This window comes from Phyllobates terribilis, unplaced genomic scaffold (genome assembly GCF_046119375.1).
Source record: "Phyllobates terribilis strain yellow unplaced genomic scaffold, ASM4611937v1 Scaffold_283__1_contigs__length_2490627, whole genome shotgun sequence".
Lineage (NCBI taxonomy): Eukaryota > Metazoa > Chordata > Amphibia > Anura > Dendrobatidae > Phyllobates > Phyllobates terribilis.
In genome coordinates, this window is record NW_027363043.1 from 1,624,905 (window position 1) to 1,638,043 (window position 13,139).

General features: G+C 44.7%; 1 protein-coding gene across 1 annotated transcript in view; it reads right to left on the minus strand.

The window, feature by feature from the left end:
- The window catches only part of LOC141220355 (securin-like), a 42,875-nt gene extending 30,102 nt beyond the window's left edge, over positions 1 to 12,773 (minus strand). The window contains exon 1 of the mRNA XM_073666282.1: positions 12,723 to 12,773. Within this exon, the coding sequence (XP_073522383.1) occupies positions 12,723 to 12,773 (51 nt within the window). The remainder of the gene's footprint in view (positions 1 to 12,722) is intronic.
- Between the last annotated feature and the right edge of the window lie 366 nt (positions 12,774 to 13,139).

Below are 13,139 nucleotides of genomic sequence, written 5' to 3' on the forward strand. Positions count from 1 at the left end.
ACGGCTTGTATGTGTCTTTTATGTATCCTGTATACAGCTTGTATGTGTCTTGTATGTATCCTGTATACAGCTTGTGTATATCCTGTATACAGCTTGTATGTATCCTGTATACAGCTTGTGTGTATCATGTATACAGATTCTGTGTATCCTGTATACAGCTTGTGTGTATCCTGTATGTGTCTTGTATGTATCCTGTATACAGCTTGTGTGTATCCTGTATACAGCTTGTGTGTATCCTGTATACAGCTTGTGTATATCCTGTATACAGCTTGTGTGTATCCTGTATACAGCTTGTATGTATCCTGTATGCAGCTTGTGTGTATCCTGTATACAGCTTGTGTGTATCCTGTATACAGCTTGTGTGTATCCTGTATACAGCTTGTGTTTATCCTCTATACAGCTTGTATATATCCTGTATACAGCTTGTGTGTATCCTGTATATAGCTTGTGTGTGTTCTGTATACAGCTTGTGTGTATCCTGTATACAGCTTGTGTGTATCCTGTATACAGCTTGTGTGTGTCCTGTATACAGCTTGAATGTATCCTGTATACAGCTTGTGTATATCCTGTATACAGCTTGTATGTATCCTGTATACAGCTCTTGTGTATCCTGTATACAGCTTGTATGCAGCTTATATGTGAATTGTAGGCAGATTCTGTGCCTCTTATATGTATCTTGTGTGCATCTTGTATGCTGCTTGTATGTAATGTCGTGGGAGCCCTTCCAAGAAGAGCTAATTTGGATTGAGATAACAAATTCTCTCTAAATCTGTCTGCCATTTTTGGTTCAAATTAGAGAAATAGAATCAATACGAAGCATCGGAGATAAGAGAATAACTCACAGCCAGTGTCTGAGTGCACAATTCTTGTCTGAGTCTCAGAAGCCCAGTCACATATATTTATTACAACAACAGAGATATGAAAAGGGGAATGTCTTTACAGGCTTTACATCACCTAATGCTGCAGATATTTTAATTGGGGAAAGAAAGCATTTTAATTGGAAATAACAAAATCGTAAATTATGGAAACATCTGCAGTTGTCCTTGAAACTAAAATTAGCTCTATCCAATTAAATATACTTAAAAAAAAACAGAGGAAAGTGTAACAGAAACACAGCTCTACTGTTATGATCTGCAACATGAGCTAAGGAAAGATAGGGGAAAGCTGTCCCTACAGTAAGACTAAGCTGAATCCCTACGATGTAAAGGGCTGCCTGTTCCTAGCGAACAGACCCGCCTTAGTCCTCGGCTAGTCTGATCGAAGACCTATAGCATTAGGGGAGGGGTCCCTAAAAGAACTAAGTACTGGGACAAAAATTGGACACCTCCTAAACAGAGAAGTTGTTGCAGAACACAAAAGACAAACTGACAAAAAGGTACTAAAGGTCCCAGAAGGACCAAGCGAACTGACAGAGAAAGGCACCAAAGTACCTGGCTAGAGAAACAGTCAAACACTGAAGTCCAGCACAGCCAAAAGGGCGGAGCTGGAATATAAAGGCAGATGGTCATGTCACTGCAAAACACAAGATGGAAAAAACAAACAGGAAGGTTCTAACAGTACCCCCTATTTTATGAGAATCCTCCGGATCCTCCAGGTCCAGGCCTATCCGGAAACCTCTTGTGGAAAGCTCTGACTAGCCTAGGGGCAGAGACATCATCTGCCCTTACCCAGAAGTTATCCTCGGGACCGAAACCTTTCCATGAGACAAGATACTGCAATCTCCCTCTATGCCATCTAGAATTCAAGATATGAGAAATTTCATATTCACCGTCTTCCACCACAGGTGGAACTGTGACAGTGGCATCCCTATCTGATACATCAGCCTTTTTCAACAAGGAAACATGAAACACAGGATTAATCTTCCAGGAAGTAGGGATATCCAACCTAACAGCAGACGGGTTAACAACCTGAAGCACTTTAAATGGCCCCTCAAACTTAGGACCCAATTTTTTAGAGGGAATCCTCAACCGCAGGTTCTTTGAGGACAACCAAACCATGTCACCCACAGTAAACAAAACCTCCTTACGTTTCCTGTCAAAATACTTCTTGGACTTCTTGTTAGCCTCTTGAAGGTTGCAACGTACATTAGTCCAAACTCTCTCCAAATCACCAGAAAAATTCTCCCCCTCCGGCACCGCCGACCCCAATTTGGAGAACGAACCAAAAGACGGATGTCTCCCAGTACAACAAAAAAAAGGAGAACACCCAGCAGAGGAGGATGTATGATTGTTAAGAGCAAATTCTGCGAGAGGCAGAAACTCAGACCACGCCTATTGATTGTCCGCCACAAAACAACGCAAAAACTGTTCAACATTCTGGTTCTTTCTTTCAGTCTGTCCATTAGACTCAGGATGATACCCAGATGAAAATGACAAATGGACTCCCAACCTGTCACAAAAAGCACGCCAAAAGCGAGCCACAAACTGAGGCCCTCTATCAGAAACAATATCCGTGGGAACGCCATGGAGCTTGACAATCTCCTTAACAAACGCCTTAGCGAGTGTCTTGGCGCAGGGCAACTTAATGAATGGAACCAAATGACACATCTTACTAAAATGGTCCACGACCACCCAGATGACAGTAAAACCCTCAGACACAGGAAGATCAGTAATGAAATCAATTGTGAGATGCGTCCAAGGCGCACTAGGAACCTCCAGAGGGCAAAGCAACCCCGCAGCAGGGGTATGTGAAGCCTTTGACCTAGCACACACAGTTCATTGACGCACCCACTTGATGACTTCCTTCTGCCATCCAGGCCACCAAAAACTGTGACTGATAAGTCTCTTAGTCACCGAAATTCCTGGATGACCTGCCAACCGAGACTCATGACACTCCACAAACAAATCTCTCCTAAAGGCTTTAGGCACGAACAATCTCCCATGGGGAGTGTTAGATGGAGCATCATCTTGAGCTTTCAGAATCCCATTCTCCAAAACGGAGTCCAATGCCGCCACCACAACTCCTTTCTGTAAAATGCTCTCCTGCTCCTCGGCACCAACCATAGGAGAAAAACTGCGAGATAAAGCATCGGCTTTAACATTCTTAGTACCAGGGATATAGGAAACAGAAAAATGAAACAGAGAAAAAAAAAAGCCCACCTAGCTTGACGGGCATTCAAGCGCTTGGCAGCATCCAGATAGATCAAATTCTTATGAACTGTGAAAACCTGAATAGCGCCTTCCAAAAAATGACGCCAATGTTCAAACGCGAGTTTAATAGCCTGCAACTCATAATTCAGTTCAGTTTCCGAAAATTTTTTCGAAAAGAAGGCACATGGATGTACTCCATCCTTGTTCTCCTGAGACTAAACTGCTCCGACCCCCACCGATGAAGCATCGACCTCGACCAAAAAAGGCTTGGTCTCATCAGGCTGCATAAGGATAGGGGCAGAACTGAACCTCTCTTTGAGATACTCAAACGCTTCAATGGCCTCAGTAGTCCACTGGACCGTATTCGCACCTTTCCTGGTGAGATCGGTCAGAGGCTTAACAATTATAGAAAAATTCTTAATGAATTTCCTGTAATAATTGGCAAAACCCAAAAATCTCTGTATAGATTTCAAACCAATAGGCCTAGGCCATTCATGCACAGCCTGAACTGTCACCGGGTCCATCTCAAAGCCCTCGCTGGAGACAATGTAGCCCAAAAAACTAATTCTCTGCACAGCGAACTCACATTTCTCCAGCTTAGCAAAGAGTGAATTATCACTCAACCACTGCAAAACTTCACGTACACTCTGCCAATGGGACTCTAGATCTGGTGAATAAATCAAAATGTCATCCAAATACACAACCACATTCTTACCAATCAAAGGTCTCAGGATGTCATTAATAAGGTTCTGAAAAAATGAAGGTGCATTGGTAAGATCAAAAGGCATCACCAGATTCTCAAAATGACCTACCGGAGTGTTAAAAGCAGTTTTCCATTCATCACCCTCCTTCACTCGTAACAAATTGTATGCCCCCCGGAGATCAATTTTAGAGAACCACTTGGCCCCCACCAACTGGTTAAACAAGTCAGGAATTAACGACAATGGGTAGGAGTTGCGTACGGTAATCTTATTAATTTCACAAAAATCCAGACATGGACGTAAACTCCTGTCCTTTTTTTTTAACAAAGAAAAATCCAACTGCCAGAGGCGACTTAGAAGGTCTAATGTGACCAGCAGCCAGGCTAGTCTATGTACTCCTCCAAGGCCTTTCTTTCAGGAATAGTCAGATTAAATAAGCGACTCTTGGGAAGAGTAGCTCCAGGAACAAACTCAATGGCGCAATCATAATCCCTATGGGGAGGTAAAACTTGCGACTCCTCCTCTGAAAACACCCTCCAAAAATCCTGAATAGGTACAGGTAATTCCCCTTTTTCCACAGCCGCAATGCGACCATTACAACATCTATCATAGTACTTCGGACTCCCAAGACTTAATAACATTAGTAGACCAGTCCAGTAAAGGATTGTGTAGTTTTAACCAAGGCAAAGCTAAAACGACCGGAGAGGGTAAATTATCTAATACAACCAAGTCCAAATTTTCTTGGTGAACTCCATTGATAGTGAGGGGAAATGCAGCAACCTTGTGAGTAATACATTTCAAGGGAGTGTTATCAATTGCAATCACAGAAATAGGTGATGACAAAGGTTTGGATTCCAATTTAAGGTTTTCCAAAAACCCTTTATCAATCACATTAAGTGTTGAACCACAATCCACAAATACCTGAAATTCAATCAAATTTTCCTGCAAAGTAGTACTCCCTGAAAGAAATACTCCTGCGGAGCGTAAACAAGCAATACGGGTGTAACTGACCTTTTTTTTTTCTTTACTTAAACAAAGCTTATAATCCTTAATCAAATGGTCAGCTTTATCACAATAAAGACACAATCCCTCCGCGAACCTCCGGTCTCTTTCCTGAGAGCGGAGTGACATCGCCCCAACCTCCATCGGTTCTCCGCCGTCAGAGCAGATTTTCTGGGGACTAGGACCTGACGTTAAAGGAGTTTTTACCTCATTAACCCTGGACCTCAGTCTCCTGTCCACACGAACAGCTAATTGCATGGCATCCTGCAGAGTCTCAGGTGCAGGGAATGCAATTAGCAGATCCTTAACCCTTTCACTCAGACCAGCAAGAAATAAACATTTCAACACAGGATCATTCCATCTGACTTCTAAAGCCCATCTCCTGAAGTGTGTGCAATAATTTTCAACATCACCTGACCCCTGATTCAAACGCCTGAGTTCTGCTTCAGCAGATGAGATTCTATCAGGATCGTCATATAAAAGACCCATAGCAGAAAAAACATTTTCAACAGACCTTAAACATGGATCATTAGGTTGGAGAGAAAAGGCCCACCCCCCCAAGTGACATAATAAAACCAATGCGCTGTGATTCATTCCCAGAGGACCTTGGTCTCAAACAAAAAGATAACAAGCATTTTTAAAGGAAAAAAAAAATCTTGCTGTTTACCATAAAAAAACATCAGGCAGGCCTACCTTCGGTTCCACAAAATGCGCTCCAGGACAGCTACTCACGTGTTGCTGTAGCTCGGTCACCTCCAGAGACAATCCCTGCAAGCGTTGAGCCAAATCCTGGACGGAAACCATACTGATCCCCAAATTTCTTTCCTTTTAGTTTTTTGGGCTGGACTTACTGTTATGATCTGCAACATGAACTAAGGAAAGATAGGGGAAAGCTGTCCCTACAGTAAGACTAAGCTGAATGCCTACGATGTAGCGGGCTGCCTGTTCTTAGCGAACAGACCCGCCTTAGTCCTCGGCTAGTCTGATCGAAGACCTATAGCATTAGGGGAGGGGTCCCTTAAAGAACTAAGTACTGGGACAAAAATGGGACACCTCCTAAACAGAGAAGTTGTTGCAGAACACAAAAGACAAACTGACAAAAAGGTACTAAAGGTCCCAGAAGGACCAAGCGAACTGACAGAGAAAGGCACCGAAGTACCTGGCTAGAGAAACAGTCAAACACTGAAGTCCAGCACAGCAAAAAGGGCGGAGCTGGAATATAAAGGCAGATGGTCATGTGACTGCAAAACACAAGATGGAAAAAACAAACAGGAGGGTTCTAACATCTACACCCTGTGTTATCGCTTTTATGAGTAAAACTTATAAAGCTAATATTAAGAATATTAAGTTATTTAGATATATAGGTAGATTTAATTGTCTAAAATAATAATCAACGCAAAGTATAAATATTTACCACAACAATTCCTCCCTTTTTATGATTTACAGACAATTTATCCGTCAGCTACTTCCCCATGCTATGAGAGCATGGAGGGGACAAATCCCATTCACTGACAGATAACTTGTCCGCAAATCTCATCATAACAAATACACCAGTTCTAGCAGTTACATACACTAGTAATACCAACATTCATGTAAAGAAAGGGTAAATGAATATACTTTTATTCCCTATCCCCATTTCCACTATATGAGGTCTACCATTCGGTTGAATTGTCTGCAACTCATGTATATAGGGAATGTTTGTGGACAGCATTTATACCTAGGTCACCATGCAGAAGTCTGAAGATTGCAGGCGTAAGGCGTGCTAAGGTGCAGGTTCCTTCTGCACCTGGGAGAAGCCATTTAGAGGCTTGGTGACCACATACTAGATATAAATCCTTGGCAATATGCAGGGTATGATGTCAGTGAGTCTCCCAAGACAATAAGTCAAAAGTCCTTGCATCAGAGGTTTCCTCCGTCGTAACGGGCAGTATCAAATGTCTCTTTGTAGAAACAGCTATAGTTGAAAGCCTCATATGGGGTTAGGGGCACTGCGAGATATGGCATAGTATCAGAGGATATTGGGCTGTGGGTGCATATCCAGCTGTTCTTAGGACAGTCTTTAGAAACTATGTCTCGCAGCAGGACTTGGTGATACTTATCAGTTTGTTGTCCCAGTGCTCTCCTAGTACGTCATTGAGAGTTAGGGTTAGGGATGCAATTGCCATCAGTATGGTCCAAAGGGGCAGGGTCAGCTCTGCGGCCGGGAATCAGGACCTTTTCCAGTTGCTGGTGTTGATCTTTGCCTTGGAGCTTGACAGAAATAGCAGTGGTCAGTACTTAAAACGACTCACTGTATCTGGGTCCACTGGTCTCTTCATATGTCTCTTGACCACGACCCAGTCTCCTGGTACCAATGTGTGTGTGCCGCTTATACAGTTGGGGTCTGGAGGAAAGAACATGGTTAAAAGTAACAGTCAGATATTTGTGCAACTCCAAGACATATTCAGTGAGGGAACCATAGGAGGCTGCAGTTGCTGCGGGAAATACAACCGTCTTAGGGACGCCACCAAACAGTATTTCATCGGAGACAGCTTCTGTCTATACCTTGGGGCGGTCCTCACTGAATATAATGCAATGGGCAAGCAATCTACCCAGGACTAGTGTGTTTCCTGCATGCAATTCTGGATTTTTATCTTCAGGGCACTATTAAGGTGTTCCACATTCCCACTACTTTGTGAGAGATAGGGAACATGGAAAACCTGTTCGATCCCCAGAGTGGCCATGATCTGTTCCATCAGTTCTCTAGTGAAGTGTGTCTCTGTCACTCTCTATAGTTTGGCCACCCCATATCTGCAAACCACCTCATTTATCAATTTTCCTTTTTTCTTTTTTGTGTTAACTTTGGTCACAGCCCAAGCTTCAGGCAACCAAGGGAAGAGATTGGTGCATACCAGGACTTATTCATAAGTACCCACCTTAGGTAGCTGTATGTAGTCCTCCTGTAGTCTCTGAAACGGGTAATCTGGTTTTGGCGTGCATTTTGTGGGACCTTCGAATAGATCTACCGGGGTTATATTTTGCACAAACGAGACACACTTTGTAGCCGCATTCAGAAACCCTGGAGCGCACCGGTTTTGTAGCACCACTGCACACATAACACCATTTGAGTTGTGCACCGGAGGAATGTGCTAGGGCAGCCATCATGGGGAACACGCAGCGTGGGAGGCAAATCCTGGTGTTTACCTGCCATACCACTGACTCTGACCGTACAGCACCCGCTTTGGCACATGCGTTCTGTTCATGTGGGGGAGCCTGGGTCTGGAAGACCTGCAGCAGTTCACGATCAACGGCCACTGAGGCCGATGCGGTGACAGTCCCCTCTGTGAAAAGGTAGCTTCCCGCACTCTCGGTCACTGAGTCCCCTAGCGGGGCCGTGTCTGCTATGGCCAGTATTTCAGTCAGAGGTAGTTGTGCTGCTTCCTTAGCCGCCTGGTCGGCCAAGGCATTCCCTACAGCAAGGGGCGTTTGTTCCCGTGTGTGCGCCGGTAGCTGCCCTTCGGGTAAGGGTGAGTGCTGTGAGTAGCTGCTCTACTGCCTCATAGGATTGCTAGCAGAGGTCAGAAAATTACGACTCCGCCAAATGGCGCCAAAATCATGTGCGACCCTTTAAAACATATCTGAAGTCCGAAAATACATAAATCTCTTTACCTTTTCCCAGATTACACGTTGCAGCGAGCGCCTTCAGCTCAGCCTCTGGCGCAGAGCAGCTGGAGAAGAGTGGTTCATGCATTACTGCCTTACCATTGTGGACTACTGCATGCCCGGTGATGAACCATCCTTGTTCACTGTCCCGAGCTCTGTAACCATCTACAAAATACTCAGCAGAGGGGTTAGTGAGGGATACTAACAAGCCCTATGTCTCTGTGTTACACACACGCCGTTAGGTTCAGATAGGGCGAGACGGGTTTCAAAGCCCTATGTCTCTGTGTTACACACACGCCGTTAGGTTCAGATAGGGCGAGACTGGTTTCGTGAATTTGTTGGAATCCTGGGGAGATCGTTACTTTGGGCGACCAGAGGCTGCAGCTTCTCTCAGACACACGATAGATTCAGTTGCTGACAAGACACATCTGACAAGAGTCTTTTTCAACAGTTTAACAGTGGAATTTAATCTGAAGCACGGCCAGTACAATTCAGGAATATTACAACAACAATCTTCATTACAGTACAATTTAATAAAGCAGGCACAGTATCATCAGTCTCTTCAGTAGCATAATTCAGCACAGATTAGATCTCTTAGCAGCACACTTCTGTGCATACATAACCACAGTCTTTTCCTTCACAAGGACTCAAAAGTACACAGCATCCTTTATCCTGCATGGAGATGGAGGGGGGGGGGTTTGATGAGGGACATTATCCTTGTGACATGATTCCTTTCAGTCTTATCTTTCTGCCCGATAATACTGTGCACTGTTAGTTCATGTTGTCTATCTGACCTGTGTTTAGCTTCCCTCCTAACCTGAATTCTATTTACTTGCCTTATGTGAGATACAGATTACACACCACCTTTCTCTTCCACTCCAGCCAGAAAGTAAACAACTTCCCCACAATCCCCCTGGGGCACTGCTAAACACTCCCTGTCTCTTGTGACTCTGTTAACCCCTGTAGTTGCTGAATGCTTCTGGAGCACAACACTTACTGTCTCCTGTGTTTGTGTTACTTCTAATAGTTGCTGGATGCGTTTGAAGCAACAGCACTACTTCTGCATGTCACACTCTTCCCTCCTTTTTGAATGTCGTCCTTGACATTAGTCTTAATTGGTCAATCTGACCAATTCTGAGACAGTGGTGAAAGTTGAATAACTTTATATACAAATTGGCATTGTCCAATTGGTATAACATTCATAAACATTGATAACAACCTATTCTTACGACCTTTTTCTTGTAGGATGCCTGTAAGAAATAAACAATACAATTAAAGCAATCAGCATCTCTTCAGCTGGAGCTTTTCAAACGTCTTCAACCAGCTCTCTCTAACTAGGCTTTAACAGTTCTTTGTTTCTACAAAGTCTTTTAAGGAAAATCAAAGCATGAAAACAAGTCTTTCCACTACTACAGTATCTTTCATACTGCTTCTCGGTGGTGAATACCACTCAAGTGGGCTTACCTGGTCCGCAGCCAGAGATACTTGTTTCTAGTTGACAGTCCTTGGCACTTGACTTGGTTCACCAAGTGTCTCATACGTCAGCATCACGGGCCTCCTCACTTCTCGAGTCGACATCCTCCTTGTGAGTTGTTCCTCAGACACCCGGGGTTCTTAGGTCCCAGGAATTTCTTCCTCCGCACTCCTTTCCCATGCTTCCTCAGATGCTCTTGGACCTGCCTATGTAAGTTCCTGTACTTCTCCTAAATCACTTGTTTCCACACGATCTGGTAATTCCACTCCTCATGAGTGTCGATCGTTCTCTTCAGGGGCCGGTGTTCGATCATCAGATCTGAATTGGACTTCATCTGTACTCCTTGGAACGAACTCTGGAACCTCAGGACTTAATTCACTTTCCTGAGAATGGTACATCCCTCTCCTTGCCGGTCCGAGAAATACAACGGTGTGTTCTTCTCCATCGAAACTTTCAAGGTCACTATCCACCTCCGGAGCTTCAGTCTGTGGTGGTCCCTTAGTTGATCGCGGACCATGTCAGTCTACTTCTGGGAAGTCTTGTTGTGGTGGGACATAATCACAGGGTAATAGTAAATTCCAGTGGACTATTCTGTTTTTCTTTTCTCCCGTTTCCAATCGGATTTCATACACTGGGCTGTCATCAGCTTTCCTCCTTACGACCACATACACCTTGTCTTCCCAGTACGAACGAAGTTTTTCTGGACCACCTTTCTCACGTACGTTCTTGACCAGCACCCGGCTTCCCGGTGCCAATTCTGCTCCATAACATTTTTGATCATAGTACTCCTTACTCTTGCTCTGTCCTTGCGTAACCACTTTGGACGCTATGTTGTATCCCTCTGCCATCCGTTCCTTCCATTTCCGAACGTACTCCGGATATGTTCTGTAAGTCTCTTACACCGGAGTTTCGAACATGATGTCGATTGGCAGTCTTAGCGATCGTCCATACAATATGAAAAAGGGTGAGTAACCCGTTGCATCGCTCTTTGTACAGTTATAGGCATGTACCACTTTTGACAGAGAACTCTTCCAATTTTTCTTCTCATCAGCTGCTAAAGTGCGCAACATCGACAATAATGTCCGGTTAAAACATTCCACTTGTCCATTACCCTCTGGGTGATAGGGCGTTGTGTGGGATCTCTGAATTCTACAGTACTTTCCTAGCTTGTCAAAGAGCTGGTTCTCAAATTCTCTTCCTTGGTCATGGTATAACCTTGTAAGGAACCCAAACCTCAAAACAAAATCATTGAAGATCTTCTCTGCCGCTGTTCGACCCGATTTATTGGTGGTGGCATATGCTTGAGCAAATCGAGTGAAATGGTCCATCACCACCAAGATGTATTCGTAACCACCTTTGCACATCTCGAGATGTAGAAAGTCTATTGAGACCATCTCAAACAGGTATGTAGTTTGGATATTGCCCATAGGTGCCCGGGTTGATGTGTTGGGACGTTTATCTTTCAGACACCAACACTCCCTGGTCACGTACGTCTCAATATCTCTCTGCATGTACGGCCAGAAGAAATGTTCACGGATCAAATTTGTTGTCCTTTCCACTCCCAGGTGTCCCATGTTTTCATGGAGCTCTTTGAAGACCAACCTACGGAATACTCTGGGTAGTACCAACTGCCGGTTTTGTCCTCCTTTACGATACAGGATACCATCTTCACTGAGGTAGAGCTTCGTCCATTCTGTAATTAAAACAGATACTGCTGGTGACTCATTGTCGCTTTCCTGTTTACTTGCAAATCGATTTTGATCCACATAAAGTAGTATTCTACCAATTATCTGATCTTCCTGTTGTGCTCTACGGATTTTCCCTTTTGGTAGTTGTTGAATAGACAAGGGGTGATCTTGTTCTCTCGCTTTTATGGTGGTCAACGGACACCACAATGGTGTATCTTCCTCCTGATAAGCTTGTATAGTAGTGGTCTGAATTGCTTCTGTCATGGTTCCACTCCTCACTGTGTGTGGGACACAGCTGCTCACAGCTCAGCCGTCCAATCTTGTACAGGGGTGTGCTGGAGCTGTCAGTACTGTGATTGACAGCTCGACCGTCAAATGTGGTACAGGGGCATACAATACCTCAGTGTGGTGATTGACAGCTCGGCTGTCCAATCTTAGACTGGGAAGCACTGGCTATCTTCAGGTGTTCATTATCCCAGGTTAATGTCTAGCTACTTAACTGAGCTGTTTGTCACAGATCTCTGCCAGACGTACATTCAGCTAGAGTGTGGTTTGTTCTCTGTGCCTTGTTCTGTTTATTGATCTTCTACTGCCTGACCTTGGACCTTGTTCTGACCATCCGTCTGTTTAACCCCTTCTGCTCTGATCTGCTGTCCTCGTGGAATTCTGACCAATGGTATGTTACCTGACTAAGCCTTTGCCTCTTCCCTCTGTTTATGACGTACTGTTCTGGCTTTGACTCCGGTCTCCTTGACTATCCCGTCTCACGGCCTGGCCGTGAAAAGTGACTCAGCGTCACATTATGTCTGGCCCATACGTTTTTCTTTTTCGCCAGTATGGAGACTGTCCACACTTTCTGTGATCAGGTGGCGAATCTGAAGCAGATGACTCAGGATCTGGCTAAGGAATGCCACAGTCTGGAGTCATCACAATGTCAGTTGCAGGGTCAGATAACTAATTTAATGAAGACCTCCCATAGCCCTCCACTGCCGGCAGTGGCTGTGACGTCAGTATCCTCTGATGTACAGTTGGTCTCTCCCGAACCTGTAATAGCCCTCCCTGATAAATTTTCTGGAGAGAAAGGCCAGTTTAGACTTTTTAGAGAGAGCTGTAGGTTATTTTTTACCCTGCTCCCCCGATCATCAGGGGAGGAGTTCCAGCGGTTGGGAATAATCATGTCCGTACTGGGGGGGGGCCCTCAGACCTGGGCATTTTCATTGTCCCCACAAGCCCAGAACGGTTTTCTGTTGACGCCTTCTTTGGCATTTTAGGACTAATATATGACGAACACAACAGGATCCAGGTCGCTGAGGCTAAGATCACGAACCTGGCACAAGGGTGTCGCACAGCTGAGGACTACTGTACTGAGTTACGGCAGTGGTCCACTGCAGTTCTGTGGAATGATGCAGCTCTCAGGTGCCTGTTCCACAAAGGCCTTTCCGAAACCCTTAAGGACGGCCTGGTCCTGCATGATGCCCCTTGTTCTCTGGCGGAGGCCATGACCCAGGCCATACTAATGGACCATAGAATCCGTGAGAGACGG